We start from the raw sequence: 27594 nt of genomic DNA on the forward strand, positions 1-27594 counted from the left end.
AAATACATACAGTAGGCTCACAAGGTGATGTAATTTAATTGTTCATGACCTTGGTGATGAATCATACTTCCGTGATTGTTCACTTTCTCGCTTATTTGCTGATGGCTTTTCCAGTCCCTTGTCTTACTGGTGACGTGGTGTAAATGGTGGATACTGAAAGCCCTGTAGGAAGCCCCAGATTCCACAGGATGGTTTCTGTGAGTTTTGAAACTGTACCATGTAATTTTTAAGTTCATGAAATGACACTCATAAATACACACATATACATGCATATAATGTAGACAGATACAGGTTGATGTCCACAGGTTGATTGCAGTGGGATGCTCAGTCTACTGTGTTACCTTCTGAACATGTGATAAAAGCAATCTTTTCTTAATTAGTTACTCTTGTATCCCAAGCCGGAATATTCCCTTCATAGAAGCTTCTAATACACAGTTACTTTTCTTTTTTTTCCTCCCCATTCCTGCCATTTTATCCACTGTGTCTTCTTTATAATAACCAGACACCCTTTACACTGTACACAGATTTTTATAATCTTGTCTTTCCATTAAAGGGAAGGTGTTAGCACCATACCTGGCATTGTGTGTTATACAGGGTTAACTTTCATCAATACTAGAATAGAGCTGTTGAGTGGTTATTCTTTCCACATTTTATTAGTCTCTGCTATCTCTCCTGTCAACTCAAAACAGTCCTATGCTTCTTTATAGCATGTAGTAGCAACCCTGTACAATGCAAATTCTGTGGGTATATTTTTTCCCCCTTTTCCCACCCCTTTCCTCTGGAGATGAGTTAGTATTTCAGTTTCCCAATTCACTGGTGAAGTCAGCAGGATCAAACACTGTATGACACCTGTTCCTCCCACCTCCAGGCATCTGTTCTGTCTGTCCCTTCCTGTTCTTCCAGTAGGTTGATCTCCACAGGATCCCACTGACTGCCCCAACTATAATGCACCAGTCCATTTTGCCCTCTCTGATGGAGGCAGCAACTTGTTCTGTCCCACATTCACTGACAGGCTCCTGACCCTCCTGTTTCCTGGAGGAAAACAAGTATGAGCCTGGGACTGTCCCAGACCTGTTGGTACACAAAGGAAAATGCAGTGTTGCTTACATAAAAGTTTTATTGGAAATTCTTTGAATACTTGAAGTACACTGGAGACTTTCCAAAACAATACACTTGAGGAGCCTTCCCCTCCACCCAAAGTATCTGTAAATCAGCAGCTACATACTTAATGTCCTTAATATTGAGTTGAGCAGAGAGCTGCTAAAATAAACAGCCTTCATAACACAATCTGTGGCAGGCCACAGCAGCTAGATCTTTACTGAAGCAGAACATTTGTGCAGTGGCCAGGGAACTCAGAGCCCAGATGTAGCAACTGTGTGTTGAAATTGAGGACTGTCCAGACTAGAGGCAGGTAAACTCAGCCCTGGAGAATCTTATTGCTATGACCATCCAGCTCAACACTAGCAGCTTAAATAGGCAATTTTCCAGCCTTTTGAAGAGAAGAAAATGTGCTACAGTGCCATTCTGCCTTATGAGCTGTGAGAGCTGTAGCCATGTTAGGAACTCCATCAATAAAGGAGCACAAGTACAAGCCCTGACCTCCTGGGTGGGATTAACAAGAATGGCAGTGCTTCATGCCAGCTCCACAACTCATCAGCAGAAGAGCACAGCAGGAGTGCTGGCTAGAGGAAGTTTAACCTCAATTTTTCTCTATTCATATGGTGTGAACCAGCACTTCACCTCATCTCTGCTGCTCTGCAGCCCAGAAAGTGTGACTTTTAAGTGACTAAAGGTGACAACCACCTGTCTATCAGCTACTTCCTACAAAGTGGTGGACCAACTTCCTGAAAACAGGTGAGAGGCAATTGATCCATTAATTCCTTGTGTTCCTGCACCCTTCTGCAACCCTTTCCACCTGTGAAACAAGGTGGCTCTTGGATGGTGATCAAGTATTTGTTACAGCCCATCTTACTAAAGCTGTGTTACAAACTTTCATCTTGGAAGCTTTCTTAAATGTTTATGCATCTTACTTTGCAGGGACAAAGCATTTTCCATGTGAAGTTGCTAAAAAATTGAATTGGTTGAGTAAAATAAAAAGGTTCTGGTGGGTAACTTTCCTTCAATAAAGCTCTTACCCGGAGTTTTAGAACTTAAAAGGCCTCCCACCAAACACATCTCTCACCAAAAAAATCTCATGAAGTTCAAAGCATTGCATTGCTCTGGCCTTACAGTAAGATCTGTTCTGAATTTGGCTCTGTGCTCCAGCAGTGACACAGAAATAGTGTTCCAGAGTGGAGTTTGGGCTCCCCCATCAGCTGCAGGCAATCTCTTCCAACTATGAATGCAGCTAAGCTGAAGAAGCTGCCACATTGCACCACCTAGAAGGCTGGTTACTCAGCCATTCTGAGGAAATGAAGATGATTTCTCAAGCAACTCAAGCAACACAGCTCCACTTAAGGGGAAAAAAAAATGGTTTTGGACAGTAAGGGGTCGTGCAGTTGCTCACTCTAGTTACACAGGGGAGGAGGAGAGAGAACCACAAGAAAACCCACCTTATCCAAGTTTCTGTTTAGTATCACTGTTTCTCCTCCCACCCTTACATGAGGCAGAAGACATACAACAGCCAAATTGCCCACAGAGCAATGCCAGCCAGTCACACTGTCTATGGCTGGATTCTTACAAAAATAAAATTTCAGCCACTCAAAAAGCCAGCTGATTAAAAAGTACCATAAGCTTCCCAAAAAAAGTGTGCTTCTTTAAAGAAGCTGCTTTCTGAACGGCCAAAGAACACTACAAATTCATCCATGCCTTTCAGAAAACAGCTTTTTACGAAGTCCCTGCCACTGATGTGTGCATTTCATTCTATCAGTGAGCCCTGACTGGATGCAATGGACACAGAGTCCCCAAAACAGAGTATAATATTAATCAAATCTGTTTCAGAAAATAAATATTTTGGATATTTTCCTGCAAAGAGAGACCAATCTCACTGGCCAGGATTCCATGGCACACTTGCTCTCTGCAGTGATCAGAACAGAATGACCCGCACTATAACATGAAAACGGAACATCTTTTAAATATAGGTTTCTTTAAAAGCAATAAATATTTTTTAATTCTTAAGATCATCTATTAACCATAAAGCAGGAAGGCTTGCAAGGATTAGAGGAAAAAAATCTTGGACTAAGACTCCTAGTTACATAACCCTAAAGAAATAGGATTCCTAGTATTTACAGTTACGTTTTAGAAGCAGAGGCTATGAATTCAGCATCATCACAGCTGCTAAATGCAGGCTTGCCAACAGTCAACACTGTTAAACTCAGCATGGCCGAGTGTCAGTACACTCGGGAAGGAAGTGTGGAAAGCATTCCTGTAGTTTCACTCCTGCTTATCAGCCACCTAACAGAGTGCCTTGCACAAAATCACTGTGTAGAGACCAAATTCCCTAGAAGCAGGAAAACAAAGGTAACTTGTATTATGCAGGTCCCAAAGCTGACACCTTTCCCTGGTCTCCAAGCATGCAGTCTGAAGTCAGGATGAAATGCCCAGTTCTGTGGAATGGATATCCTAGACTTCAAGCAGCCGAATTTGCTGAACTCACAGACCCTGGAAATAAACCAAAGCTTTCTATGCTCTAACAGGATCAGAGACTGTAGGAAAAAGTCTGTTAGCAAGAAGCTCTACCTAGGGAATTTACACCATAGGACTCTTGGAGAAAGCATATGGCAACTTTCCACAAAGCCCCTCCATACAGAACACAGACTGAGGAGAAAGCAAGTTTCCATATATTGGAGTTTGACTTCCTGTGTCCCTACCGAAGTCTTAAAACTGTGAGCAGGAAAAGCAGTCCTGAACTACGTGGTGGAAAAGTTGAGGAGAATCAGCAGATGAGCTGTATCTGTCATTGAAGAGAGAAAAGAAAGCTCACTTGATGGAAGGAACTAGTCAATGTGAACAAAACGCAGAGCAGGAGCAAAAGAGATATTTGTTGATGTCATCTCCAGGATGCTTGAGGAAGAAGAATTGCTGCAGCAGAACTGGGAAACAGCTTCACTGCAAGGTTTCCACAAAAGCATCGAATTCTTTAACATTTTTCTCATGGACTGCCAGCTTCTCTGGTAACGAGTCCTGGAAGGGTAAGGAAAGGTGAGGATCAGGGCCCTTTCACAGCAGACAGAAGGAAATTTTAAACACACTAGGCAGAAACCATCTGTTTCTGAGTCATGCAATCCCTAACCAATACTCTAGGCTCACCTTTCTACGTGCACAAAACCAGGAGCCCTCTGGCAGCATCCAGCAAATGACCCTGAGAAGGGCACTCTGCCCAGAGTCTGTTTGTTCTGCAGGAACAGGAGGTGCACTGGGGCCTCACCTTGTGCAATCCCCAGCAGCTGCAGCACAATAACCGACTCACGTCACTGCTTTCATCAAGTTACTTACTGCTTTCAGACTCTGGTTTTCATTTTTCCCCACAATATGCCAGAGAGTCTAATAGAGCACTCACTCAGATATGACTTTTACCAGGTACACCAGAACTCCAACTTTGCTCAGGCTGCAAAGTCAGGCCTGGTTTGCCACCAAGTGAGACATCCCAGAGGCAGGATTAATTAGGGGGGTTTCAATGACAAGCAGAGCAAGCATGTTGCAGCAGCCTTCAGTTTCGAGAGAAACACCAGTTTCAGAGGCTCAAGTGTGCCACAAACAAATCTGGATTTATTTGGAATATATCAGTGATAGACTCCCTTTGGGCAGGATCTTTCTTCTGAAAAGTATAGGAAAAACATGGGGCTTGTTAGAGTGGGTCCAGAGCAGGGCCACAAAAATGATCAGAGTGCTGAAGCACCTCTCCTTTTAAGACAGGCTGAGAGACTTAGGGTCATTCAGCCTGGAGATGAGAAGGCTCTGAGGAGACCTTACTGTGGCTTTTCAGTACTAAAAGGAGACAGACCTTTAAGAAAAATGGGAACAGATTTTTTAGCAGGGGTTGTTGTGATAGGACAAGGGGCAACGGTTTTAAATTGAAAGAGAGTAGATTCACACTAGATAAAAGAAAATTTTTTTATAAAGCTGGTGAAAAACTGTAACAGGCTGCCCAGAGAAGTGGATGTCCCATCCATGGAAATCATGAAGGCCAGGTTAGATGGGCTGAGCAATGTGATTTACTTGGAAGATATATCCCTGCTCATTTCAGAGGGGTTGGACTAGATGAGCTTGAAAGGTTCCTTCCAACCCAAACTATTCTACAATTCTATGAAGATAATTTTTTCAAACTTAGAATAGGGAGAGCATTTTAAAGTACATATGATTCCCACAAACAGAAATTTCAGGGTTCCGTACCAAATCCTCTGCCATGGACTGTGCTCCAATGTCAATGGAGAGGCTGCTGAGTTGAGGGGGGTTCTGAAATTCACGGTAAAATGTCCCCAGGTCCATTGGAAGAATGTCATCTTTTGAAAATGCTGGTTTCTAGAATCACAGACACTGCTGTTAATTCCCAAAGACATTGGCTTCCCTTTTGTTATAAACTCAAGTAAAGTCATTACCTGCTATCAGTAAACATCTTGGCATTACAACTGTTGCTGCAATAATGCATATTAAATAACTGAAGAACAGCCAGTATCACTTGAGCAGTTGGAAGAGAACATTTATTTGGAATCTGGCTCCTCTATTTGCTAAGAAAGAGGATGCCAAGCCCAGATTTTAGTAGAGAACTGAAATGGTATTTAATTTGTAACTTGATTCCTGGTACCAGTGTTTTTGCAGTTCTGGGACTGTCATGCCTTAGTGTGGTACTGTGAATGATGTGTCTCTTCCACTCCCACCGAAAACTACTCTGGCATCATTTGCCATTGCACCAGCACATGAAGCCCACCTAAGGTGCAGGTGTGGTGTAAGAGCTCTGATGAGGGCACTTACAAAGTCGATCATAACAAAGTCATCATGGGTGTTCCCTGTGCTGCTGCCACTGGAGCCCTCCGAGTGTAAGCTGCCTTGTAGAGGAGATTCCGTTTCTGGGGATTCAGGAGGATTGACCTGCCCAAGAAATCAAAGACAGTGAGTGCTGATCTTACAGTCACGTCTGTCAGTGTACTTTGGCAGTGTGGGGGCAGTTAGGAGGCTGGACAATGAACATTAACTAGAGCAGGGGCAGCAAATACATGCTGTTATTTGTACGTTTAGAGAGCCCAAGATTCAACACAGGAGACTTCTTGAAACCAAACAAATCTGAACAACTAGTTATTTTCTCCAAAACCAAAGTGTATTCAAGGCATGGATGTTTGGATAAGGGATGCTGAGAAGGCACATATACCTCTGGAAGAGTCTTACCATGGGGTCGTTATCTTCCAGCTCAACATTCTTGGGAGCAAACATGGCAAAAGGAATGTCTAAGTTGGCCATGGTCACCTGAGGAGATTTAGCAAACAGAATTTCACTAAGACGCTCTGCTTACCTGGCACAGAAAAGGATACTGAATGTCTTTGTCAGGCCAGCTAAGAACAGCCCAGTATCATGTCAGCAGTTACACAGAGGGCTGACAACCTCACTTAAAAGGCATGAAATCCAGAGATGATACTCAGTTGACATAATGCAGATACATACCTTGAGATAGGATTGCTACTATATGTATCTTGTATAATGTAGGCAAAGAGTAATGAACTGCTACAACTTCAAACAATTCTCCTTCCTTCATACAAAAGGCCTAGAACTGCAGCCCTAGGAACTAAGCTGATCCCTAAGCTGCCCTTGCTGAACTTAAATGCTTGCTTCTAGTGATGAACTAGTCTACTGCATGTTCCTTCAAGAAAGGGAAGCTTGCTACCAGCTTTCCTAGTTTATGGACCTGTGGTAGTGGCAGATCATTGTGAGATCCAAGAGTATCAAGTCTTCTATTCCCAAACAGGGTGTTGGCAAAGTAGAGCAAATTCAATGGCTGTCACATCCCAAAAGGATTTTATGAAAAACAAAATTCGCCTTGGCAAAACCTCGTAGGGAAAGGCAGCAGACAGAAATATGCACTCTCAGTCTCTGAGGTTGCTGTGGTATTGGGGTGCTTTTTGCTTCTCTATGTATGAGCAGATGGGAAAAGAAGCATATTGTGGTGCTCTCTGAGAAGATCTACTGCTCATTACCTGGTTAATGGGTTTGTTGACAAAAGCTCCCACCTTCCGGATAAAGATGGTCTCCAAAAGGTCATGTGGGGAGCCACACTTTCCTTCACTGCTGTTGGATACTGTTTCTGTGTCCTCACTGGGGGAGGAAAACACATAATTAGTGTCTCCTGACACAAACAGGGTAGATAAATAACATTCTTTATGAGACTCCTTCATTTTTCTTGGTTTACTCCTAGTATTGGAAGAAGGACAACAGAAATCTGTCCTTGTACCATACCTTCCTCCTCAGTCAGGAGCACAAAAGGAAAATGGACTGTTGTGGAATCAGATTTTTGTTTAAAGCTGGACAAAAACTATTTAGTTGTTTCAGTAAAGTTGCTGAAATAGACTTTTCTTCTGGGAAATGGACTTTTAACTCGTGTGTGTTCACAGAAATTCCTGTTCATCACTACTATTTTTTCAGTAATACAGTAGTCACAGATCTCTGTGGTGAGGTGAGGGCAAGAACCACAATTATACCTGTCGCTCAGTTTACAAATGCAGCAGTCTGGTACATCACAACACCCACTCCCAGTATGATTAATTCACTCCATGGTTATTAGGTACTTCCATGACCTATTTGTTTTGGTTTTTTTCCTACCACAGGTATTCAGAACTTTAAAACAAAAAAATAGTTTTGTCCCATGGAAAGGGAATTACTTAGATAGTATACCCAGCAAAGTGCTGGTGCAACTGAGTTTTCATTTCCCCACTGCAAAATCTCTGTGACTCACAACTATGTGATCCCAAGAGAGATTTCTCAAGGAAAAAAAAAAAATATGGTGATCAAAAAACCAGAAGGATTTGATTAGCTGTGAGTGAGTTGATTTAGGACAGTTTGAGGTTTCATTGTTTCCTTTTAAATAACTTTGTGCCTAAAGTTTCTTACTAAAATGGTGAACAGATTTATGGTTAACTACAAGTGGCGTTGGTAACAACACACTAAATCTCTAGAGAATTTGAGATTTATTTGTGAATTTACTGCATCTTGTTTTACAATCAGCAAAACCAGCAGAAAGATTGAAAAAAATTATAAAATTGATAATAAAGTTGACATAGAAGAAGATACATTACATAGAAGAAGGATATTACATGGACTAGAATGCTTAAAATGATGGGAAAGATCATTGTTTGGAGAAAGGCTGAAAAAGCCCCATCAGAGAAAGCTGTAAGTTGATTTGAGGGATGGAAAGACAACAGTTATGCTACAAACAACAGATAAAAAGGGGGAAACAAAAGGTTTTATCTTAATAAGCTTATAAATGGGTTAGCAAAAGTGGTGGATCATCTAAAACCAACCTACCTGCTAGAAGGAGTAGCTGCTGAGTAATGGACTCCATCCAGTGGGGTGCACATCCTCTCTTGATCAGCTTGAGTGCCATGTGCTGGCTGGCTAGGAACTGGGGGAACTCCCCCTTCTTTGCCTGGCCCAATCAACTGAGATAGGAATAGTCAAGTTAAGAGATCTCAAAATCAAACCAACACCACAGTGCAATACAAAGTGGATTCCATCATACTGGGCATAAATTGTGAGGGTTTTGGCATATGACTGGGCTCTAGTCCCTGTAAGCCTCAGAGACATGTCTTGTAGGAGTGGGTTATCACAATGCAAACTCATTTTTATTGCTTTTCTACTCTACTCCTCTCCACTTAAGGCCTATTTTTCCCTGGCTGTAAGTACTCTGCTTCATGGAGAGGAATGGAGGAAAAAAACCATATATCCTCTTGCTACAAGCCTAAGGCTCCCTACAGCTTCAAGAGAAGGGGAAGTGGAGAGGGAGGTGCTGATCTCCCTGGGATCCAGTGATAGAATGCATGGAAGTGGTTTGACGCTGCATCAGGGGAAGCTAAGACTGAGCATTAAAAAGCATTTTTTTGCAGAGAGGGTGGTCAAAAACTAGAACAGTATTCTCTTCCTAGAAAGGTGGTCAATGCCCCAAGCTGTCAGTTTTTAAGACATTTGGACAATTGCCTTAATACAAGGCTTTTAACTTGGCCAGCCCTGAACTGGTCAGACAGTTGGATTAGATGCTCACTAGAGGACCATTCCAACTGAAATAATTTTATTTTACTATTTTATTGTGTCAGCAAAACTGGTGCAGCACCAATATCACAAGAAGAAAAAGACTTCTGTCAATGTGGCTTATTTGTCTGATGAACCAATATAACTACATCAATATGAACTGTCAGTGTATCCTATATCTAGCCTACACAACTGTGCTTGCACAGCTGCAGGGGCAGCAGCTCTGTAAGACAGGCAATATTTGGAGTCAGTGACAAACTGGTGGAGGCAAACAGGTCTGCTGCCTGCTCTCTTGGCGTAGTTTTTCCACATGACTCCATACCCCAGTAAAGTTAGGGATGCTGAGGGGCCAATTCCCAACTCCTGCGGAAGTTGTGCTTTCTCTGTATTTATTTTACATTTTTTCCATTCCTGACAGACAGGACACCAATGCATGCACTAGTTTCAATGCCTCTCTTGGGTGTACAAGTGACACTAATGGCTGCAGTACCAGCCATGCTGGTTTTACTCTCTACAAGTACCTGGTGAGGGTGTGCAGCATTCAAGCCACCAGCAAAGAGTACAGGATACCCCATGTCAGCTGATCCAACTCCCAGGGCAGCAGGCTGATAGGAAAGACGAGAGCTGGAAAGCTAAGAAAGAAGAGAAAAAACAAGGGCAAAGGGAGAGGAGAGAGGAAAGGGAAGGGGAATGCCCCACAGCCTGAATAATCACCATTCACTGAAGAAGGAACAGGAAAAGTCAGAGGCACAGCATTTCAGGCTGGCAGAAGGATGCTACATTTTCACTGGAATCAATAATGTAGGTTATTGTTCTAAAAAATTCTTACTGCTATGAGGACTACTTGACAATAGTCCAGGGGACTAAGTCTGAGCCTTGACAGGAAAACAAGATTGGCTTCCTACACATGTAGGAGTAGGCTGTGCAAGGTATGACTGACATCCTGTCTCAGGGAAGCTCTGCTCTACAGGCCTCTTTCAAATACTGGTGTAGTAGGTTGACACTGGCCAGATGCATGAATGCCACTGTGAACTTACTAAAGAGCTAATATTTAATCTTTTTTCATCCCAAAAACTTCATTATCAAATGTTTGAACCTACCCCCACTGCAAATTAAAACAGCTGATCTTCCAGACCTGTTCAAATACCTTCAGTGGAAGAATACATGGTACCATAAATGTGCCAGGTAAAGAGAACTGAGAAGCTAACCCATGTGAGATTGCTTTAGGAATTAAGTGTTGTAAGCAGTGAAACCCAGCAGAAATCCCTTATACATCCCAGGCAGAAATCTACCCAGTCAGGTTAAACAAAACTTTCCTGTTCTGACTTGCCTAACTTCAAGAGGAACATTTCTTCAAGAGCTAAGTGTGAGCTCCAGCAGCACCAAAGCTGATGTCCTTTACAGGGATCAAAATGAGGATACAGGGATCAAAATGAGGAACAGTACTTTCATTCAAAGGCTAGTTAAGCTGAGTAGAGGTCTGATGATTGTACAGGCTCTAGGGACATTGGCTGGTAACAGAAAACACTGAGAATTGTGCCTTTCTACTTGTGCCTGTCTACTTGTGTTTTTAGGGGTGCTTGTCCTGTCTTTGGGAGACCTTCCTCTGCAAAGGCATTTCAGAAGCCAGTCTCAGTGAAGTGCTCATTGTGGGTCTACCAGTCTTTCCCATGCACAACAAACACCTGTATTTTCTTGTATTTGTTTTGTCATGCCAGAACTTGTATTCTGGCCATGTAGAGCATATTCTATTGACAACTCACTTGATGTGAAAAGGCCAGTCCCATCACTGGGACCTTCAAGGTGTCCGTCACCACAGGAGGAGGGGTCTGAAAATGTGCCTTTGTGACAGTAAAAACACACTGTACACAGACACAGACAAACAGAGGCAACAAGGAAAAGAGAGAGTGGGGGGAGAGAGAGAGAGACAGAGAGAGAAGAGAGAAGGACTTCAGAGAGGAATTATGAAGAGTTGGATGAACTGAATGCTAGTGAAGAGGTTTTGGCTGCAGCAGCCACACCTACACAGAGAGCAGAAGTCTCAGTATTGCCAGAAGGACATTCATTTTGTAAAGAACTGACTGTTTCTCAATCAGAGTGAACCACTGAACACAGGTAATATTTTAGATTCCACTGTACCATGACAGAAAGTAGCTGCCAGAGACTCTGTTCCACAGTTAATTATAATTGGTACCAGCCAATTAGCAAAGAGAAGGCTGAGCAGTTGCCAGAAAAAGTAAAATACTTTTTTTTTTTAATTTAAAAGTTACTTGTATTTCAGCACTCTCCATCCATCTGTAGTCCCTATCCTCCAGCTTTCTGAGGGATCCTATCTTGGCAGTTCTGTGCTGCACCCTTAGAATAAAGGGGACCTGGACTACAGTGCAATTCAAACACACTGATGTGAAGTGGGAACTCCATCAACAGGAGCAAAACTCAGAAGTAAAGTCTGCAAAAATGCAAAAAAGGGCAATCCAAACCTGGTTCAGTCCCATACCTCCTCCCAGTCGTTTTCCTACCAATGGTTTTCACTTTGAGGAAAGCTTCAGCTTCATTTCTGGTCTTACTCATGACCAGACTCTCCTGAATTTTGGGCTACTTCATAACACACATACGCAGACATGCAAGTTCACAGAGAAGGTAACAACTATTTCCTTGTATCACACAGGTTAAGCCTTTACTGAGAAGGCAGGTAGAGATTCACACAATTTGCTCACAAAATCACAGTTCCTAGTTTTTTCCTAGTCTTTAACCTGGACAGAACATACAGAAAGCTGGAGAAAAAGATTAACTTCTTCTTTCCCTTTTATTTTGAAGTCCACTCTGCCAAGGCAGCCTTACAATTCTAACTGTGGTAACAAAGACTGGCAGTTGCTTTACAAATAAGGGCACAGCATATGGCAACTATGAGCCACAGAAAAAGCAAGAAAATAAGGCTCATACTTAATGTAAATTCTCAAGGTTCAAGTGGTTTCATAAAGCTTTTCCCCCTCAATGACAGTAAAACTTCATGACCCCTGGGGAAATGTCAACTTCAATGTAGTTACATACGCTACTACTGTTAAGTAACACTGGCACAAGCAAGCCAGTGGAAATTTCCTTATGAAATCTTTTGCATTCACCCCACTTTAGGAAAACACAGGACACAATTCAGCCACAAACTCATTTCCTGAACTGTATATTGAAGAATAAGAAAAGCTTTATTCCATGAGACTTACTGTGAGTGCTGGCTAATTAGTTCAACACTGCCTAATGCCTGGTCACCTGAAATCACTTTGGCACAAAAATGCTTCCTAAGAGAAGCTCATTTCTAGCTCATTCGTACAGCAGAATACATTCTGTTAAACCAGGCATATTAATTCCTCTGAACCAGCAGAAAGGCCCGTAGCAAATTCTTTCAGTCTGTAACAGCATTCCACCTATACTTCATTCTATGTTTTCACATTGACAGTGGAAGAGATTTAGAGTCTTTAGATTGTCTTTAAAGGTCAGTGGAGTCATCTGCTTTGCTGGACAACAAGGCCAGGCAATCCTGAGTATTTAAAGTGATAGAACAACTGCAACTCTGGCCAAGTCTTCAAAATAAAGAACTGTGGAGTCAGATACATAAGACAGTAAAAGAACTTCAGAGTTTCTGGGTGTTTATATTTGAAAGGAAACCATTATCTATTTATTTTAAAATTTAAACTTAAATGAAATTTGCATGGGCAATTTTTTTGCCAATACTTACTCCTGCTGCCCCAACTAATTTTAGATGGTCCAACAAATACAGCTTTTTTTTTATTTTTTATGTCTTTCTCCAGCATTTCCCTGGTGTTTCAGTGGGTTTTTTTTTCAGTGTCAGTCTGTTACTTAGGCTGCCTGACATCAATGTCTTGGTTTCTTCCTCTTGCAGCATTGGTATGCAAATACGTAAATACACTGCTATCCTCTTCAAGCACACCTCAACCCAGCTACAGGAGTAGGCTCTTTTAATCCTTCTCAGTAATTCAGTCTTTCTAGGCCCCTGGAATTTTGTTGAAATTAGTATCTAATTTCAGTAGATTTTACTCAAGAGTGTAATGACATAAATAACCCACACATTAAATTTTAAGTAGCAGCAGGAGGCTTTCTGTTTGCACAATAGCTGATGTAGGAATAGAAAACCATTCTTACAGTAATTGTTCTATTTAGAAGTAAAAAGAGCCTGGTCTCTCTTACCTGAGATGGAGGAGAGGTGGAAAAAGATGTGGTACACACTTCTTGGGAATCTTCTACGGAGGGATACACTGCACCATTGTCCTCACCAGCTCTAAAGCAGCAAGAAAAGACAAGTTTTCTAACCAAAAATATTCCATAAAACAAATACTAAAACACACTGGGACAAACACTGCAGGGAGGTTGAGAGTATTTGGGTGTAGTTGAAAGGAGAATTATGAAGGGCTCTCATCTACTTGCCCAGAACTGAGGAAAACAAAGTGGGAAAACGTCAGTTTTCCTCTGGTGTTTGTCTTCTACACCACATAAAATAACAGAGGTGCTTCTAACTAATGCTTTTGTTATACCAGCTGCTAGTGCAACTGGCTTTGGTGTTTACACAACCATTGTCAAACACCACCACTGGTCCCAGTTTGAATGCCCTCACATTCATTTCAGAGAAGACAAACCTCTCATCTCCAAAGAGAAATTGATCTTTCCCCAGTGGAAATATGCAGGGATGCATGCATCTAGACATGTAGTTCTGCATCAGGATTAACCATTACACTTTCAAATTCCTGAAGGCAGCCAAGATTAAACATCCTTTGTGTTCAAGTGCTTCTGTGAAGAATTTGGGAAAATACTGGGGGCTTGCTGCACTCAGTCATCTCAATGTGAGAAGAAAAATGTCACCCTTCATCACATCTTAAACTATGCCAATATGACTGATACTACTTCTCCAGTGTCCCTTCCCATGCTGTCAACAAATAGTGGAAAAGGCTCAGTATTTGGGCATAATGGATGCCTTTACCATGGCCCATGACTTCAACTCAGTATTTCCTCACCTGTAATTGCAGGGATGCATGGGTGAAGAGCTGGGATAGGGACGGTCCACAAAGTGATCAATTATAATCCCCATGATAGGAGGGGTCCTCTCAAACTGCCTGCAAGGCAACAAGCAATGGTGTTATTGGCTTATTCTCTCTACTCTTCCCAATTCATGGTGCCCTCACAGAAAGTCTTTGTGCCTATTAATGGGACCAGAACATCTTTACAATTTAGTCGTGTGACTCCAGACATGCATCAAAAATTTGGAGTTCTAGAGCCTGGCTCAGGGCTACCCAAATACTCCCCTTGCTGCAAGGCTTAAGCGTGAGAGAGTGTTCATCATGAAAGAGAACCTCAGCAGGAAAGGATAAGCAGAAGGGAAAGATTTGGGGGCTCAGAATATGAGGGGGTTAACAGTAAATTATTGTAAAACAGTTTTTGGCATCATCACATTTTCTCACCTGGTTGACATGAAAGCAAGGTTGATTCTGTAGGCACAAGACAAAGTGATGGTGCCCACTGGGGTACCCACTGTCCCAACACGAACTGTCTGGAAACCTGTAAAGTTAAGGAATAATTATCAGTTTCACTGATTATTTATATGCTGTACTTTTTTATTCTGAGGTTACACTATCTTATTTCAGTAGTGTTTCCATTATCTCTTGCAATCTGAACTCCAAAAACACACATAGAACCCATAATAAAACAGCAGCACTAGGTTGCCTTGCTGGTAGGCTTCACCTGCAAGGCTTCTGATGTTGCTCCCTGGCTTCTTGGTCTAAAATATTGTTCTGAATAGAACACTACTTGTTCCTCAGTAGATCATGATCTCCTTTACCAGTCCTACACCTTATCAACATCATTCCATGTTCTTATTTCAGTTCTGTATCACTAGAGTCAAAATGGCAATCACCCAAGACTTTGTCCAAGTACCACCATTATACTTATCACCTTGTGGCACAAGGCTGCACTGGAAGATGCAGACAAAGAGCATATGTAAGCCTCATACTAATTTTCCTTACGGTACTTGGGAATAGCAATCAAAAGGTAGTCAAAATGAAACATAGTTCTGCTCTTGTTTGTGTGTTACCTTCTCCCAAGCCACTCAGCTGGACTTCACCAAAATATATCCTGAAGGAAAAGGAAAAAGAAAAGCTGTTAGATCCAGCTGGGACATAATGCTATATATATATACATATATCCTTATTCTTTATTTAATTTTGGTATTTGAAAGGCTGGAACTCTTTTCCTCTTCAGGAAAAAAGAGCCCAAACTAAATGGCTGGAATGCCCATCTCAAAAAACCTTACAGTTGCTTCAGAAGAAGAACAGGTCATGTAAAAAGAAGGAGAAAGAGAAAACAGTAGTCCAATCAGAAATTTCTCTTTAAGTTTTTTAAGCCTCTGTGGTTAAGTCTACAGTTCAGAGAAAAAATGTGAAGTGATACAAACTTCACAGAGAGGTCTAAAAGCTGATGCTCATCACGTAACTTAAAAGATTAACTGTGCTGTAAAGAGACCTGCTCTTAAGTACATGCCAAGTCAGCAATGGAGGCAAAAATGAGAAAATGGCTGGAATTTCTTTTTGAGTTCTCAACTGTGCAAATGATAACAAACCTGAGATTTACAATCATATAATTTAGCTATGCAAACATGTCAAAGCCTTTTCTCAAAGCCAAAAACAGGGTCTGGAAGATAACTGTGGTCCACAAGCCAGTCAGATTCACAGGCTAAACAGAGCTGAACCCCAGTATTTGAATGAGTAAACTGCAAGAACTACAGGAACTGAAGTTGAGGATGCATCTTTAAAATGGAGTAATAGGAGAGAGTCTGAATCCATGCTGCAAAAGTACACATTGCAGCTATGTGCAATGTTTAGAGGCATTTATGAAACACAGGCCAGACACCAAACAATTGGATGCTAATAAGCAATTTAACCAGGGATTGCATGTGGAATTTTTTTTTTTACTCTTTCTGACATGGTAGGCAAACATTTCACAGCCTGTGCTTAGCTTTTCTTTCCATGGCTCAAGTGAAGGCTATAAGGTGATACATAGACCAAAGTTTTCTTCTGTCACTGATCAGTAGTAGTTCTATGCAAACAATTTGATTTTATTATTATTTATCCATTTTTAACTACATTTGCAGCTACACTGCAAGTCTAGAGTCTCTGCTGTTTACATTTCAAATGGGAAAATTCTGCTTTACCTGTACAATATTACATATTCATGGCCTTGTTTCCTTGAGAGTCTGTAGGCTGGAGTTACTCTGGTTATAGCAAGCAAAGACTTCAGCAGTAGAGACAGCCTGTTGTATACAGTGTATGAAACTTTGATTTCTTTGTCACACCTAAAGAACACAAAGGAAAAAAAAAATTAGTCTTTTGCCCACAGCTAAGTTTCCTGGGTTTGGGGCTCTTGTTTATTTTGGTTTGCACTTGCTTTTGTTTATTTTATTTTAAATAAAAGTTAGTCAGGGGCAGTTGTTTAATTTTATTGCCAAAATGATAAACCAGTGTGGTTACCTGTACTTACCAACCAGCTAAGAGTCCCACTTCAGCCTAGTCACCTGCTGTAGAATAAATTGCTGAAAAATGCCATGCAGCCTTCTACTAAACAGAGACATCTTTTCAATACTAAAAACATTTGTTATTACTCAGACTGTGAATTCTTGTATCTAAGGAAACCTACTAGCTGTAATGGAAGGACGAAGAAGGAATTAAATTACTAGTTTGCTTTCTTGACACTGGTGTTAAAACAGTTTGACTGCTGCCCTAGACAAAGGGGGGAGTTCCCTCTGAAGTGCCCCTGGCCACACAGCCAGTATGTGCTCATTGAGCACCATGGATTAACCACATGTATATCTCATCAGCTAAAAACTACAAACACGAAGAATGTGTGAAGAATGCACTTACTTTTCATTCATTTCTAGACACCAAATTTCCAGCTCCATGGAGTCCCCCTGGATCAGAGAAAAGGTGGCAAATAAAGTCTCATTTCAGAACACAGACCTTTTCAAATCTCATTAGTGATCAGCAATGGCTACACCTCTCAGTGGTTTATCTCCTGGCTCCCACTTTCTTGTGATGCAATGATAGAAAAAGGTGCACTGGAAGTGTACCTGCACAATTATGTCACCTGAGGGAAGACCTTCCTCAGAATGCCTAAGTTCTTCATGGTCTAAGAAATTAGTTTCTTAAAATTTAAGAATTCATTAATTTAATTTTCTTAAAATTAGTTTCTTAAAAAATTCAGATTTTGCTCTCTGTCATTTGTGTGTTCGGCCTCAGACTTTTGCAATGAATTGCTTCTGTTAAACAATACATTTCTTTTCCTCAGCTTATCACCTAACGTAATAACAGTTAGATATTCTTACATTGTCTTGGAATGAAGGGCAGGAGTTCTGGTAGTTGACTTAAGATTCAGGCTAAAAAGCCCACAAACAAAAAAAAAAGAGGGCATCTGTTTTGACTCAGTTCTCACCTCTGAGGTTTTGAGAGAAATCTCCACGCACATAGACCGTCCAACAGCGGGCAGCTGTCCTGCCAGGGCTTTCTTTGCTTCATGAGTAACCTCTGGTATATCTTTGATTGCCAAATTGAACTGCAGAATCAAAGAGATGGTTCCATTTTTTTTATTTCTTTGAAAAACTGCTTGATGGTACATTTCAGACAGGCTCACAGACCCATATATAACATAGTAGGTCAGTGTCCACTGAAATATTTATGAAACAGAAAATTTCCAGCTGGGTTCAAGCTTTTCATATTTACAAAGATTCCCTTGGATGCTAATTCAAATGTTTTTCCTGATCCTGCTCTAAAAAATATGCTGCTTTTCCCTCAGTTCAGTCATGTCTTCACCCACAGAGTATCTTGAGTCTTTTCAATTTTAATAAACCCCATTACTAAAAATTCCTCATGTGCAGAATAGCAAACTTCTGACAGGTAAGAACTCATTACCCCATCCCCAAGCCAATCTTGGAGATGTGCCTTAGCTGGCAGGAGTTGCTGAGAGGCATCATTTCTCTTACCCCTCATCAGCATGTAAGAGTCCAGAGCGATTTGCTGCACGTGAGCAACAACCACCAACCCCTCCCCCCCACCAATATCACCAATGGACATAACTAAATATAGTACCTGTTCCATGCATAATTATTATTGTCTGCACAAGACTGTAATAATCACGTGGTGTTCTCAGCACAGACACAGAGTTGTGGAGCTGCTTTAAAAAATATGACCTTACCCAGTCAGAACCTGTTGGGGAGGATGATGAGCGGGTACAGATTTTCTCTCCAAGTCGGGCCTGGACAATTACTTGTACTGTCTGGAACAGAAAGAAAAGTTTTGGGCTCAGCACAGCCCCCAGTTCAGAGCCTGAGCTACACAAGCTCCAAGTGAAAGAAATGAAAGGGCTGACTAGGATGTAGAGAAGTAGAGTTTGCTACCCTGATCTTCAGTTCTAATCAATTTCAATTATTACATTTAACAGGCAAATGTATTTCAGAAAGAAAATTATTTTAGGCTGACCTTTCTCTGTAACAACATTAAGAGACTAAGTCAATTTTGCAATCAGAATTCGCAGTTTTCAGTAGAAAATTAGAAGAATTTACAAAAATATCCCAAACCTGGACAACTAAACTAAAGCCAAATGAATCTGTACATTTATACCAAAGCCATTGTCAGATGATCTACTTGCACCTATGCCTGAAGTGAGGCCACATTTTATAATTACACACCAACAATATTCAAAAGAACATTCTGGTGTTGTTGTTTTTGAATGCAATATAAAAATTTAGATAGGCTGAAAGAGCGGAGTCCAGCAGAATAAACTACCCAACAGCTGGGTGGTTAGACGTGCTGCTAGAAACCCAAAGCTGACAGAGGTGTAAAGTGCCTAACTGATTCTAAAGCAGCATGCTTCTGGAGGATGGAAGATGATTTGAGGGTAAAAAAAAAGGGGAAAAGATGCTTTTCTAGTTGCTCTCAGGAATCCCCTAAATTGGACATCAGCTTTTCTTCCTTTGTTCGTCAGCAAAATGAAACAAAACAAAAAACCAACAAACCCAAATCTCAATCTTGTTACTCTAACCACACCAAGTACGTTGTTTGTTTTTTGGATTTTTTAAACAAGGAAGAAGAGGCATTTGTCCAAAGGAAAACATATTACCTTTAAAGCAAAAAATTTGATGAACTTGTCCAGGTCCTTCCTGTCCTGGGAACTGAGATCAGTGTCCATTGCATATGGCAATCTGAAATATAGCACAGGTCTAGGAATGAAGTCTTCCTCCAGCTTTCTGTTTAGATTTCAAAATATTTTTGCCATTAGAGGCCACCTCAAAAGAAATGATAAGCAGCAAAGCAAAAGAAATGATAAGCACCAAACCTGTCGAAATCCAAACATGCTAAAAACTTTGGGATGTGAGTGGGAGGTATAAATGTGCATTGATAGTTTATCTGGTCAGTGCAAAGATCAAAAAAAAAAAATTTAAAACAAAGAAGCCTCAAAAATAAAACTCAGTACCAGTTCTGCAATTTCACTAGCTTAATTTAAAAAAGCAAAACAAAAAAAAAAAACAACTTGGAACACCCCAACACCACTGACTGCATTCTATGCCAAGCTAACCATCAGACATGGAGGTCTCTAATTCAAAAATAATCTATCTTCAGCTATCAGCACTGGTTAAAACCAAGCCGAATTGTTCTCTTGGGCCTGAATTTCTCAGAACAGTATTTCAGCAGAAATGTATAAAATAAACCATTGCTGGGTCAGGCTACACTGCTTCTTTACTTTCAACAAATAGTACTATACAGCTACAAAATTTACCTACAACCAACTGGAAAAACACATTTTTGTCAAGAAATAGACCAAAATCCTCTGTTCACTTCTCTTGAAATCTCTGATAATAAATACTTAGCTTTCACATTGACACTGCCTTGTTTTTCAAAATACAATTGTTTCTAGGCACACAATGAACTTGCACGGCGTCTGAAGCAGGGCAGGGCAAGGCAATAATCCTATTTCTGCCACCATCATGTCACATGGCCTGGGATAAATCACAATTCTTCTGTCTCTCAGTTTCTTCACACATAAGTTAATAATCATATAGAGACCACTGGGGGAAGAATGCCTTAATTAGCAACATTCATTATAGTTTTTGCTTATAAGCTTCAAAGTATTAATTCACCCTGAACCCCTGTTGCAGTTTTGAGACAGCTAATCAGCCTGAAGCAGCTTGTCAAACATCCCATATTTATGGAACATGCTGCTCCTCACAGGAACACTGAGGTCAGGGAGCAGAAGCAGCTGCTGTGCACGTTACTCAGTGTTCAATCATTAAGCAAAGTCTGAACTTACAGCAGAGTATGTTATTTATGCAAATTAAAGCTTGCAGGGCAAAAGGGCCAATAGCCCTTTTAGTTCACACGGAAAATATAGAATCTTTAATGACCACGCACATGCAGTACTTCTATTTAAAACATCACACTTAATGACAGTAGAGGCATAATGCTTTAGGAGCATCAGTCAAAAAGGGCTGCAAAATAAGACTGCTGCAATTTACAGAGCATTTTATAGAGAACAGTGCTGCTTTCTGAATGACTCTATAAAAAGAAAGCTGGATATATAATATATAATAATTGAAAGTTCCTAGGCTACATTCATACCACATCTCCTTAAGCTGTACTGTTCTCATTACAAATTATAATTTGAGAACAACACAAGCGATTCAACATCAAATGCATTATCAAATTATCTTTTGGCTATTTTAACCTCCTTATTAAAACTGTTCTTTCCCTGCATTTACCTCCACTAGAAGTTTACAGACCCTTTCCACTGTGGGGGGTGCAAAAGGAAGCCAGCATTTAAATTTTTAGTCAGTATTTGATTACTGCTTGATGCAGTAATCAAAATTTTAAAAAAATAACCCTTCAGTACTGGCATGTACCACTACAGAAGTACCATAACCCCAAACAAACAAAACCCCAGGCAAGAACAACCTGTTATTATTGTTTTGACCTAATTAAATACAGCACTGTAAGAGTTGAAGAGATCTGAACAAACCTGACTGATATATGGCAGTAAAATACTGCATTAAAAAATACTTTTTTTCTTAGCAAAGAGAATGTTGGCATTTAAATACTAAAAAAAAAAAAAAATAAATTATACTGGCTTTTAATGTGAAAAGTGACATGTGACCCCTGCAGAAAGATGCAAGGAAGTATATATCCTTATATTGTGGGAGAGCTGTCAAATAAAGCACCCACAAATGTGTGCCTTTTGAGGCTGGAAAAAAGTTCTGATATCAACTATTTCAAGATGCCTGGGAACTAATGGAAGCTACTCTCAAGTTAGCTGCCACAGCTGACCTGGACAGGAAGGAAATTCTTTAAACTTAGTTCCACCAAACTCAATCAGCTTCTCAGGTCCTGTGGGTTGCAATGCCAGCACGGCTCCTTGTTGAGTGCTACTGCACAGACCTATGCTTAACTCAAGGAAAACACCGGCTCATTTTACACTGAGTAACAATTAGAAGGAAATAACCTTTGGTCTAGGCTAGAAAAATACAGATGACTGATTTCCACTCAACCAGGTAATCCCTGAAGTAAACTGATATATTCGCCAGTACATGATGCAAAATCATTTTGTCCGTATGGCTTTTTGCTTTGTTTCCCCCTTCCTGCAACACCCATTTTTATACTATTGCTTTTATTTATATGCCTTTGTCTTCACTTTACTGTGAACAGAGACATCAGAAACAAGATGTTCAAAGGAGAACTGCTGCATGTGGCTCTCTTGACTAAATCCTTATTCCTTCTCCCAAGGCTGAGGCAGATTTTATCCAACAGTTTAACATCTAAGCGTGTGCCTTCTACGCTCTACTGCTATTTATACCCTCCTTCTCTGAGAAGGACACATCAGCATAAGGTGATGGCGCTGTTTGCACGATGCAAGGAACTGCAAGAGCCTCCCCTTAAAGCCTGGGCAGAGCCCAGCGGGACTACAGCGACCGGCAGGCCGTGCTCCAAGCCGGGCTCCGCGCTGCCAGCCCGAGCGGGCGCCTGTAAGCGGCACTCAACAGGCGCACGGCAGCTCCGGGATCACCGGCAGCACCCACGCGTTCCGCACACGGGAATCCAGCGAGTACACCTCTCCGACACCCCCACAAACAGGAAAGGGGCACAAGCACCTGACACATACCAGGCATTATTACTGCTGCTGGGGAAAGCATATCTAGGCTGCTTCCATCATCTCCTGTATTTCTCTCTGAGCCACGGCTGCTACAACTTACAGTTATCTCGCTTTCTCCTCAACCAGACATTCATCAGTGCAAAATAATTATTCCTAGTTCTTATCCCAGAGTGAAATTGAAAAGAGGGAAAAATCAGTGGGTGTAGCTGTAAGGAAAGGGCTGTGAATAGTTCTCATCTCAAATGTTTGTTCAGAGTTACCTGACTGTATCCCTTGCCCATACCACTCTGCCACAACTTCTTTTTTAATACAGGACCCAAATCCAATCTCCACGGCTGTCATATGAGAAGCTCAGAAAAGCCTCGTTGAATCATGCAGTAAACAAGAAGCACATGGAAGTTTCTGAAGCTTTTAAGAGTGCCTAGAACACATTCTCCCTTCAATGAAGAAGAAGCTTCATTGCAAGCAGGTATTTTGAGCACACTAATAAGCAACTAGAAGATCTTCATAAAAACAATGCTCTGTTTCAAGACTGGGCCTACAAGTCAAACAACCGTATCCTACAATTACTTAAAATTAATCTCCATTTTACCTTCTTAGTAGATTAGTCAGAAACCTAGAGAGAAGTAGCAAACAGTTCTAAGGTGTGACACTCTCATTCTTTAAAGTTTATGGATTTTTTTTTTTTCAAGAGAAGATTAAATTCTAATAGTAAAACTGTTTCACATAATATAAACATTCTGATGTAATAATCAAAGGCTCTGTAGTTCACTATATGCTCAGGCTTCGACTGATAAAGAGGTAATTTTTCCTCCTGATCAGGAAACAGATTCACTTTATAACCAGCTCCACTGCCAGCTCCACTGACTTCGAAACAAAACTAATTCCTGTTGACCAGCAGTTACATTCTGTACTTCCCTAAGGTCTAAAAATGGTATCAGTTCAAAGGTCCATCCTCTCAATTTGTTTGTCAAGCCAAAGTATACAGACTAAACCAGAATCTGCTTCTACATGCCCTGTACTATAACCACCAACATAATTACCACCTCTCAACTATTGTATGAACACATATGCAGAAATATTAAGATTATACAATACCATTTAAGCAAAATAAAGTGATCCTGTATGATCCTTCTGGACATCTACAGACAGCCTGGTTCATCTGAAAGACTTATTTCTTGTCACAAGAAGGAAAGGTCCTCCAGGTCAGGCCACTCCTGCAATAATTTGGAGATGCTCTATACTTTATTTGGACAGCCAACTAATTTTCAGCTACAACAGTAATTTGCCATGTTTTCCCCTCTTGGTATGTGCCTAGTCACACTGCTTTTGGGATTTGTAAGTAGGCAGTTTGTAGGCTTAGTCCAAAGAGTCCCTTTTCTACATGTTCACTGACATGGAAGGTGTCTCTGCTCCCACTGAATCCACGGGAATGACTCTGACTGTGCCCTAAGAGCCACACCTCCAACAGGAAAGAAAGATACGACCACCTGTAAATCTCTGCTCTTTCCCAGCATAGTGCAAGCTCGCATGTTACAGGAAGTCTATACAACGGAGCGTGGGGTCTCACATTCTACTATTTCCAAACAGGCTCCGAAGTATTTTGGTTTTAAATGACCACTTGCTGAGATTACAACGGGCCACATCTTTCCCAGGCCCCACTGACAGCCACCAGGTCGTTAGGAAAACGAATGGCTGCCGACACGCGGAAGCGACCCCTGCGAGCAGCGAAGCAAAGAAAAACGGAGACACCAAAGGTATAGACCCACGTCGCGGCCCCCTCCCCTCGAAGGCCTCCCGCAGGCTCGGGGAGCCCCCAGCCCTGCCCTGCGGGGCCCGCGGTACCTGCGCGGGGCCGGCAGTGCTGGCGGCGCGGCGGCTCATCCCGCGCGGGGCCCGCTCCGCCGCCGCGCCCCGGCGCCTCCTCCGCGCCCCGACCGGGCACGGGGAGAGCCCCGCGGCCCCGGGACCGCGCTCGCCGCCTCCAAGCCTCGAAGCCGCCCCGGGGCTCCGGCCGGCGCCCCTCCTCCTCCTCGTTCCCGGCCCGGGGGTCTCCTCGCGAGTGTCAGTGCCGGCGGGGGTGCGCGGCCGGCGGCGGGGGCCGGGCCGGGGCTGCCACTGCCCTCAAAGCCACGGGCTGCGCCGCGCCGCCGCCATCGCCGCTGTTTGTTTTCATCCGCTGCGGGCGGGGGGGCGGGGGGGGGGAAGGAAGGAAGGAGGAAGGGAGGAAAGAAAGGAGGTGCCTGAGTGTCCGCAGCGGCACTTTCCGCACGCAGCCGCCGCTCCCCGCCCGCCCGCGGGCGCGCAGAGCCCGCAGTCCGGCGGGCAGGAGGTCACCGAGGCCGAGAAAAGCGGGGCAGCGCCCGACGCCGCAGCCGCCGGTAGCCCTTGCCTGTGGCGAATCTATCGCGGCGAATGTGGGGCCGGGCCGGCGGGGACCGCCTGGGAGCGGCCGCGGGGCCGGGAAGGGGTGGGACGACTCCGGTCGGGCGGCCCGTGGGGTCCGGCCAGGGCAGCGCCCGCCGGGGCTGCCCGCGGTTCGTGTCTGCCCGGCCCGGCGGCGGTGACTGCGGACGACTCCAGCTCCCTCTCCGCCACGGGAAGTAAATTCCTGTCAGAGCCAGGCAGAGTTGTCGGCTCCGCGGTGAGCCCACCTGGCTGCTACTGTATTTAAAAGCAGAAAAAGAAAAGTAAAAAAGGTTTGCTGGATGATCAGACTAAAAGGAAAACGATAACGGAGTCTGAAAAGCTCACCAGTAAGAACCGTTCTGAGTATCCTCTTTTGTTTTATGCGGGTGAAGCCTCTGGGAGAGCCCGCAGGGACTCCCCTGGCCGTCAGCCATGGCCGTACCTATCGCGGTTCTTGACTGCGACCTCCTGCTCTATGGCCGCGGACACAGGACTTTGGATCGCTTCAAGCTGGAGGATGTCACGGATGAGTATCTAGTATCCACGTACGGCTTTCCCCGACAGTTCATTTGCTACCTAGTGGATCTCCTGGGAGCCACTCTCTCACGTCCTACACAGCGGTCCAGAGCCATCAGTCCAGAGACGCAAATACTTGCTGCCTTGGGTTTCTATACCTCTGGCTCCTTCCAGACTCGCATGGGGGATGCTATCGGCATTAGCCAAGCCTCGATGAGCCGCTGTGTTGCCAACGTAACCGAGGCACTGGTGGAAAGAGCCTCACAGTTCATTCACTTTCCTAAAGATGAAGCTACTGTTCAGACCCTGAAGGAGGACTTTTATGGGCTGGCAGGAATGCCGGGAGTGCTGGGGGTGGTGGACTGCACCCACGTGGCAATCAAAGCACCAAACGCCGAGGACCTGTCCTATGTGAACCGAAAGGGTCTCCATTCCCTGAACTGCCTCATGGTGTGTGATTCCAGAGGAGTCCTCCTTAGTGCTGAAACGCACTGGCCAGGGAGCCTGCCGGACTGCACGGTGTTGGAGCAGGCAGCCCTCACAAGCCAGTTTGAAACTGAGCTACATAAAGATGGCTGGCTACTTGGTAAGTCAATTTTTCATCCTTGTTTTCAGCAGAAACTCTATCGTATATTGTCTCCTTACTGAGTGAGAACCTCGGCACAAGTGATATGTTTACTTTCGGTTGCTTTCCTGCAAATTGATTTGAGATTTATGATTAGGTTTGGACAACCCTTATCTTGGAATCTTAGAACAGTAACTTCTAATCTGTGTTTTATACAGTCTGATTATTGTATGTATTAATCCTTATTCATTCTGTTAATAGCTTTCTTTCAGTATTCTACACCTTTCCATGCTGAATTATGCAATTTTTAATTCTAGGTACTGTGCTAGTCCTACTGCTTCCCCCTGTTTTATGCAGTAGATTAATTCTCTTAAAACTCTCCTGTGGAAAATCTTTCAGGATTTTCTTGTGTAAAACTGAATGCCTTTACTTTGCCACATTCGTAAACCAGTGTTACTTCTTCCGTGCCTTCTCTTTTAGCCAGAGGAAGAATTTATTCCGTATCTGCTGTACCAGAAAACCAGTCTGAAATCTGTGGCGAACTGTAGGTGTGTAACCTGTCCTGCTCCTTTCCACTGCTAACAGGTGACAGCTCCTTCTTGCTCCGGACGTGGTTGATGACCCCTCTGCACATCCCCGAGACGCCTGCAGAGTACCGCTACAACATGGCCCATTCCGCCACTCACAACGTCATTGAGCGCACCTTCAGAACCATCCGGTCGCGGTTCCGCTGCCTCGATGGCTCCAAAGGCACCCTGCAGTATTCTCCAGAGAAGTCCAGCCACATCATTCTGGCCTGCTGTGTGCTTCATAACATCTCCCTGCAACATGGACTGGATGTGTGGTCTGCACCAGCCACAGGGCACATGGAACAATCGGAAGAAGAATATGAGCAAATGGAATCGGTGGACTCAGAAGCCTGTCGTGTCCGTCAGGAACTTTTACTTACTCATTTTAGCTAATGTTGTGACAGATAGAAGGCTTCTAACAGTTCATGTGAAAAGTTATCTGGAGCAAAAATGCCCCTTCCTCTTCTTTTAGCCTGTAGAGACTTAAGGAGATGTGAGATGAGAAGGAATTTATTCTCTTCATTTCAGGCAAATTTCTGAACTTCTCTCAATCTCTCCAGAGATTCAATTTAATTGGTACATTGTTGTTGTCATGATGCTTAGAGACACCCCTTTCACTTGACTTAGAGAACAATGACTAATGTGACAACAGTGGGAAGATTAGGGGAATTGTCTTCTATAGTGATGGAAAATCTGTCAACCTTATGCTGTTTTACAAAGCAACGATTCTTTTCCACTGTGTAATTCAAAACACGATTGATTTTTTTAAACAGTGTTTTGCACAAATTAAATTTCCACATGAGCTCCTTTCTACTATGAATTCATGAGCAGCAAAGCAAACATTTACATTTTTGTTTGTAGATATAAAGTCTTGCTCAACATTATTTTGCCGTTTTGCACATGTCACAAACCCCAGTGATTTATCTGAAAGCTGGCAGCTGTGTCCTGAGAGGGGTCTGGCATTTTGCTGGACACACACTAGTGCTTGCACATATCTAGAAGGGTTGAACATTCCTTCTTTCCCAAACAGGCTGGAGAAGATGTTCTGCTGTGGTGACTGTGTCGGGTGCTTAACAGATATCAGGAAATAGGCTAGTGGAGCTGAGGCTGGTTTTCTCCTGCAGCAGGAAACTGGTCATCTTGTTGGCTGCTGTAAAAGAAACGCCAAGGACTGACTGG

The 27594-nt window shown here is 42.7% G+C and overlaps 2 protein-coding genes across 44 annotated transcripts; one reads left to right on the top strand and one right to left on the bottom strand.

Annotated features, from left to right (window-relative positions):
- Positions 1-1099: 1099 nt before the first annotated feature.
- Positions 1100-25575, bottom strand: ATG13 (autophagy related 13). Of its 43 annotated transcripts, none has more exons than XM_086893571.1 (19): positions 24202-24299; positions 23455-23573; positions 19336-19417; positions 18412-18492; positions 17653-17772; positions 17085-17131; positions 16379-16519; positions 15263-15303; positions 14634-14730; positions 14190-14288; positions 13369-13459; positions 10932-11030; positions 9690-9800; positions 8449-8582; positions 7125-7242; positions 6322-6399; positions 5911-6027; positions 5332-5460; positions 1100-4122 (listed from the first exon to the last, which is right to left on the bottom strand). In XM_086893571.1, the coding sequence occupies exons 3-19, from the start codon at positions 19402-19404 to the stop codon at positions 4045-4047; spliced, it is 1650 nt and encodes a 549-aa protein (XP_086749697.1). In that variant the 5' UTR covers positions 19405-19417; positions 23455-23573; positions 24202-24299; the 3' UTR covers positions 1100-4044. The 43 variants fall into 43 exon arrangements, with proteins under 43 accessions (XP_086749697.1, XP_086749695.1, XP_086749696.1 ...); XM_086893569.1 differs by lacking the exon at positions 24202-24299 and adding an exon at positions 23847-24184; XM_086893570.1 differs by lacking the exons at positions 23455-23573; positions 24202-24299 and adding an exon at positions 25111-25242.
- On the top strand, positions 24790-27223 carry HARBI1 (harbinger transposase derived 1). The gene is made up of 2 exons (XM_086893680.1): positions 24790-25867; positions 26432-27223. The coding sequence occupies exons 1-2, from the start codon at positions 25198-25200 to the stop codon at positions 26806-26808; spliced, it is 1047 nt and encodes a 348-aa protein (XP_086749806.1). The 5' UTR covers positions 24790-25197; the 3' UTR covers positions 26809-27223.
- The last annotated feature ends 371 nt before the right edge of the window (positions 27224-27594 follow it).

This window comes from Cyanistes caeruleus, chromosome 6, assembly GCF_971803275.1.
Source record: "Cyanistes caeruleus chromosome 6, bCyaCae1.hap1.1, whole genome shotgun sequence".
NCBI classification, from domain to species: Eukaryota; Metazoa; Chordata; class Aves; order Passeriformes; family Paridae; genus Cyanistes; species Cyanistes caeruleus.